Source organism: Abramis brama (assembly GCF_963993115.1).
Source record: "Abramis brama genome assembly, chromosome: 24".
Taxonomy (NCBI): domain Eukaryota; kingdom Metazoa; phylum Chordata; class Actinopteri; order Cypriniformes; family Leuciscidae; genus Abramis; species Abramis brama.
The window spans coordinates 6,723,802-6,730,531 of record NC_139986.1 but is presented as its reverse complement, the minus strand read 5'-3'; the positions used below and the strand labels follow the sequence as shown (position 1 = coordinate 6,730,531).

Sequence of the window (6,730 nt, the reverse complement as noted above, 5' to 3'; positions counted from 1 at the left end):
ATAAATGTGATACTAATTTTAATCTTACACAAGTAAATTACGGTTACATTTCTGCAAAACGAGTCAGGCAAAGCTTTTGGCTACTTTGCGGGTCTTTAACGGTTCAGAAGAACGGAAGAAGAGAAGGCGCCCTCTGCTGGCCAGAACACACAGTAGTGACAGAATAAAACCCTGGCAAAGCGTATAGAAGTAATCTCATATTTTGTATTATTATTATTATTGTTGGAGACGTGTATATAAAAAAATGCAGTCTTTTAAATGCCACATATTTTGGGAATTGGCCCACAAATGTCATAAACTGAAGAAGCACAAACGAAAAACAATACTTCAGGCAATAATCAAACACTGATTGGTCCATCTTCAACTGCGCTGAGAAAAGTAACAGGTTCTACGTCACATCTATGTGTTCTGCTGCAGCAGCAGCGTTAAATAATTTACCAGAACAATGACACGGACTTTAATTTATAACTTATGAGCTGGTTATTATATCTAATGGGATCTTTTTAAAATCTTATATGTGGCTTTCAGCAAATATTGACACTGACAGACTTTAAAAATAACTTATGAGCTGGTTATTATATCTAGTAGGATCTTTTAAAAATCGTATATGTGGCTTTCAGCAAATATTGGATAAACAACGTTATTATTGTTCATTTGCCCAACATCCAGCCACACAAGACATGCAATCTACCTGAGGGAAGACGCGAGGAAAAGGGAAGGCGTCTTTCGGCCTAATGCTGTTAAATAGAGGAAAACATTTTACATTTCTAAGTTCAAATGTAAATGAAATGTTGTGAAAAATGCATTTTCCTTACCTGCACCTCCGGTGGGCAATTTATTTCTTAATCAGCGCTGGTTTTCATAGGCGTTAAAAGCTGAATTTTAATATTTCAGTAGCCTAGATATCTAAAGTCCATTTTTAATCAATACATTATAGCGGAAATAGTTTAAAAAAGCTGAAGCCTAACCTTCTGTCTGCGCTTCAGAGAGCATCTCAAGCCACTAAACTTATGGAAGGTTTTCAGTCAGGGAAACTGTTTCTCAAAGATGCGCAACGATTTATAGATTTATTTGGAACTATTTTCGTTGGCAATAGAGCAAAATGTAAGTAATACATTTTACAGGTTAAAATCAACGTCCTGCTGATGTTCGGGACAGCGCTCTTTCTCTTCTGATATTGGCTTAACTAGGCTATTGTAAATATATATATATATATATATAGAGAGAGAGAGAGAGAGAGAGAGAGAGAGAGAGAGAGAGAGAGAGAGAGAGAGAAATGATAGCCAACAGCAAATATTTTTGTGAATTATATTCTGTTTCAGAAATGAGCTTTTATTGTAAAATCTGTTGATTAATTTTGGTTGAGTGGTCTTTGCTTAAATAATAACATGTATGCCAGCTTCACTTGCTCCCGTTTATGCACCAGCTGCAAATGCTAAAAATAAATAATAAACAGCGCTAGTTTTTGTATCAACAATCATGAATTAAAAAAGCTAAGTCAGTCTTTGTTTGTACTGCATGTTCATCCCTCACAAACTCGTGTGGTCGACTGTGACGTCAACTCGGGTGGTCGACTGTGACGTCAACTCGAGTGGTCGACTGTGACGTCAACTCGGGTGGTCGACTGTGACGTCAACTCGTGTGGCCGACTGTGACGTCAACTGTCGACTGTTACGTCATAATGATCGTGAGTATAAACAGTGCAGCGGATTTATTCTTCTTGTAGCGAGTCGGCGATTGTGTGAGTATGCTTTTTACACAGGGTTTGGGGATCTGAATTTTAATATTTTCATAATTTGCATAAGAATCTGCTTAAACTGTGGAATGTTATTGTATCGATTTGCTGTAGCTATATTTAGATACATGTATATACTTTTATATATATATATATATATATATATATATATATATATATATATATATATATAATTGTTGTTAATTTATATTTCATTGACAAAACGATAGCAGATCTGATGACACTGAATTGATACTGAAAGCTTGTTGGCCTTAAGCTGTCATTTAATCAATCAAATTTACCTCGACAACCGGGCATAATAAAAAATTACTATATAAATTTACATTATGTGCATCTGAGTTATGCACATTAGTAGGGAAATTGATAAAAATAACAATTAACTTTTTTAGCTTCATTTGTTCATTTTAAATGCATTTTTAAGGAGGTTGAACATAAAAATTGGGCTACACACGGATGTTCGTGGAACTTCACATGACAAAAATTGCAGAATGCGGACGACATAAGTTTACGTTGGGTTTAAGACAACAAGCTTTCAGGTTCTTGTACTGTATGTTTACTCAAATCATCTCTTCCCTTTCTCTTTCTTTCATAGTGTTTCACAGATATAAGTTGCAAGAAGTATTGTTCACTTCTAGTTCATTTTCGAGTATGTCAACCATGCCCACCATTTTTGAGAGTGCAGAGCAGTCCTCATCTACTGAATTGTCAGATGAGCTCACTACGGCCCTTGCTGCGGGGCGCTGGTGGGCGATAATGGAAGTTTCAGACCCCATATCTGAGTATCCTGAGTATGAGGACCTCATCTCAGACCAGTGGTGGGAAACAGTGGAGGAAGGAGAAACATCATGCCCCTCATCCCTGGACTTCAGTGATGCATCCGAGAAGGCTCATTCCCAGCACACCGGCTTCTCAGATGGGAAATATGAGGAGGGAGAACTGAAGACCACGAGGCAGTGGAGGCAGCAGAAATCTCCCAGTGCTAAAAAAGAGGACCTCACCTCATCCCTGGTCTTCAGTGATGTATCTGAGAAGGCTCATTCCCAGCACTCCGGCTTCTCAGATGGGAAATATGAGGAGGGAGAACTGAAGACCACGAGGCAGTGGAGGCAGCAGAAATCTCCCAGTGCTAAAAAAGAGGACCTCACCTCATCCCTGGTCTTCAGTGATGTATCTGAGAAGGCTCATTCCCAGCACTCCGGCTTCTCAGATGGGAAATATGAGGAGGGAGAACTGAAGACCACGAGGCAGTGGAGGCAGCAGAAATCTCCCAGTGCTAAAAAAGAGGACCTCACCTCATCCCTGGTCTTCAGTGATGTATCTGAGAAGGCTCATTCCCAGCACTCCGGCTTCTCAGATGGGAAATATGAGGAGAGAGAACTGAAGACCACGAGGCAGTGGAGGCAGCAGAAATCTCCCAGTGCTAAAAAAGAGGACCTCACCTCATCCCTGGTCTTCAGTGATGCATCGGAGAGAGCTCAGCACTCAAGTTTCTCTGATACAACAAGGGCCATGGACCAGAGGAGAAATTGGAGGCAGAAAAAGCCACAGATAGCACCTGTGCCTATAGGGTCCCAAAAAAGAGGAAAACTCAGGATCCCTGAACATTTGACTAAACATCTGGAGAAGGCTGCTTTAGAAACACCCATACCCATCCAGTCTCTACCACCACCAGTGGCTTCCTCAAAGGTGCTCACACGCTCCTCACACAGAGCACCAATGCCAGAGAAGATCTCAGAGTGGAGAGATCGTAAAAACCCGGAGCTGCTGAGGCAGCATTTGCAAAATGCACCAGTGCTTGAGTCTTCCGCAAACCTCAGGATCCCTAAGCAGCAGAGGCAGAAGAATATCCAAAAGGAAGCACCTGTGCCTATAGGGTCCCAAAAAAGAGGAAAACTCAGGATCCCTGAACATTTGACTAAACATCTGAAAAAGGCTGCTTTAGAAACGCCGATACCCATCCAGTCTCTACCACCAGAGGTCACACGCTCCGCACATGGAGCACCAATGCCAGAGAAGATCTCAGAGAGGAGAGATCCTAAAAACCCTGAGCTGCTGAGGCAGAAGAATATTCCAAAGGGAGTGTCTGTGCCTGCCAAGACCCCACAGAGAACATTTGCTCCACCATGTTCCCCACAGCAACCACCCAGTTCTCCCGAGGGAGCTCCCATGTCCAGATGGAGTAAGAGTCTATGGAGCACAGAAGCTTCTGTAAGTCCCTTATATCTCTTGTTTTGTTTTTTTACTTATTTTTAAAATGTATTCAAACAAGTAAACACTGTCTTTAAATATATGCTACTATGTTTTCTAGATCCTCAGTTTAAAATCCTTTTATATTTCAAAATGATACAAAAAAGATACGCCTTATAGATTTAGTCTAAGAAGCACCCATGAAACCTGCCCAGCATTGCATGATTATATCTTTTCTCTCAACAGGACAACGCAGGTGTGTGTCAGGCACCTCCACAAAAACTGTGTGTGGAACTGAGGCGCTACAACCATCCAGTCCCTCAGATAACCACTTCAGAACCGAACCGGAGAACTCGGAACAGACTTCAGCCCAGGTCCCAGCCGACCCAGAAAAGAGCATTGGTAACTTAGACCCTCCTATCTCGCAATTTTACTTAGATTTGGAAACTAAATAAATACTTTAATAATTTAATCTGGGATGCGAATCATATCCTTTTCAATTCAGACGCCTCATATTGAAATGGTAGAAGCAATTTTTCTTTAGATTTTCTTTAAGAATCACTCATTAAATCTGGTCAGCGTTACATGATTATGTCTGTTCCTTCAACAGGACAGTGCAGGAGTGGACGGAAAAGTCAACAACCAACGGGCGGATCCAGGCAGCTTTGACCAAATTGACCATTTATGTAGCATATTTGCAAAATATTGTGTAATTTCAAATATTTAATTGTAACTGTACATGCCTTATATGAATGCATGTACACATGAATAAAGGTTTTCAAGCGGTGAGTACCTCATCCAATTAATAATTTGTCTTTCAATTCATTTTACTTGAATTCAATTCTACAATTACAATTCTATTAATTTATTTGTTTTATTTTTCAGGTAATATGTGTTTCATTCATTTCATTTCATTGTTAAATATAAATATTTTTCATTAAGAGCTCAACTAAGAAATATTTGTTTCGACGAATGTTCAATTTCAAGGTTACACACAGGGCAGCACACGGGCATTAAACACAAATCTCGACCAGTCACCAGACCGCTCTTCAAGTCTACGCTCTGTGGATCACTTTCCTGCTCCAGAGAGAATCATCGGTTGCATCGCGGATAAACTGAAGTAAGTGAAACAAACAACCATTTAAATGTGCTGCTGTATTAAGTAGCCTGTAAATTTTATGCCAGACATGTTGCTCTGCTGACTTTCTCTGGTAGATATGTATATGTATGTTAGTTTGAAAATGTTAACTTGGTGTTACCTAGCTTAGTTTACACTAGATAAGTTAACGTTAATATGTCAATGTTAATCAATTCCTGACCGATTGCAAAAGGGAACATAAGTTTACCCGTGGCTTATTTTGAGTTTACAATGGTAATTAACGTTAACGTTTAATCAGTGAATGTATCTCGAGTCAGCGTCATAAGAATTACGTTAAAACCGTAGAAGTTAACCTGATCAACAACTAACTTAAGTGAATGAGCTACATATAAAGCGACTGGCTTACACATGTGATTAATGGTAACGTTAGCTAACAGTTGTGACTGGCGACACACACAGTGGTCATTTATTTATGGCTTGTATGCATAGAAGTATTGCTGCATTGGCGCCAATCGGTTGATGTCGGTTGGTTTTCAAAAAAGTGTAGTACTAGCCAGAGGACACTGGGGGGCGGTAAAATATGGCAAGCCGTTTTAGCTTAAATTGTACCCAGAGTTACTCGTCGTAATTGCATTTTTACTAGTAAGAATTAAATTTGAGAGCTCTACAATTCAATTCTTACTAGTAGCAATTACAATTAGAGAGCTCTACAAATGAATTTTTACTAGTCATATGTCTCCATTGACTTCCATTCATTTTTAATTACGGAGCTCTACAATTGAATTGTTATTAGTAAGAATTACAATTAGAGAGCTCTACAATTCAATTATTACTGGTAACAATTACAATTAGAGAGCATTCCTTATTCTTTTCCTAAATTCTTTTCCAGGTGTCAGAGAAGGAAGAGGCTGAAAAAATTCTTCAGCAAGAAAGCATGGCGATCTTCGTCATCAGAGATGCACAAGCTGTACCCACAAACATTGGCATCATACTTGAGGGACAAGAGGTTCTGAGCGACTTGCTGTCTGTCGCAAATGCTGTTGCCATTCTCCTGGGCCTTCAGTCTGGAATATCCCAAGACATTTGAATATATCCAGAAAGTCATCATTCAATGAGGACAGAGATAGTGAGATACTGACTACAGCTGCATTTCTAGTAGTGATGAAACTGAGAAATTGTCGCATTTCCCTAATTCACTGCATTGTTCTCGGTTAAGGCTGTTGTTATATGGTCAATGTTTGCCAGCTCTTAGAAGTTGAAAATCTGACACTTGAGCACTGAAATTGTGGATGTGTGGAAGTAATGTATAATAAGTTAATAAATATCAATGTAATGAAAATCATTTGTCTTTTTTTATTAGATTTTGGACAATTAATTTTTGATCTAAACAAAAGATTAAATATTAAGTAATGTTCCTTAATGGGATACATGTTTAATTAAATCCATATCTTTTTGTTTGTTTAAAATAAATCATTTCTATTAACTTGTATTTTTAAAAATGAGAAATAATTGTATAATTAAATCTATATCTATTTGATTGGAGAAAACAAATAATTTCTAATACATATTTCTTAAATGAGATTTTAAAAGATTTTTGTTTAGATCAAAAATTAATTGACTTTCTTCAACAAGAAAAATATACTTTGTGCCAAGTTTTATAAAATAGTTTTCATAGACATCAAAAATAT

The 6,730-nt window shown here is 38.4% G+C and overlaps 1 protein-coding gene across 1 annotated transcript; it reads left to right on the top strand.

The window, feature by feature from the left end:
* The first annotated feature begins 1,627 nt into the window (after nt 1-1,627).
* LOC311075677 (uncharacterized protein) lies at nt 1,628-6,334 on the top strand. Its single transcript, XM_084103219.1, has 5 exons — nt 1,628-1,687; nt 2,349-3,964; nt 4,190-4,345; nt 4,554-5,063; nt 5,932-6,334. The coding sequence occupies exons 2-4, from the start codon at nt 2,405-2,407 to the stop codon at nt 4,668-4,670; spliced, it is 1,833 nt and encodes a 610-aa protein (XP_083959345.1). The 5' UTR covers nt 1,628-1,687; nt 2,349-2,404; the 3' UTR covers nt 4,671-5,063; nt 5,932-6,334.
* Nucleotides 6,335-6,730: the final 396 nt, after the last annotated feature.

Coding starts and splice junctions, on each gene's coding strand:
- LOC311075677 (XM_084103219.1), top strand. CDS start 2,405: ATGTCAACCATGCCCACCATTTTTGAGAGTGCAGAGCAGTCCTCATCT. Junction 3,965..4,189: donor TATGGAGCACAGAAGCTTCT/GTAAGTCCCTTA, acceptor TTCTCTCAACAG/GACAACGCAGGTGTGTGTCA. Junction 4,346..4,553: donor CGACCCAGAAAAGAGCATTG/GTAACTTAGACC, acceptor TTCCTTCAACAG/GACAGTGCAGGAGTGGACGG.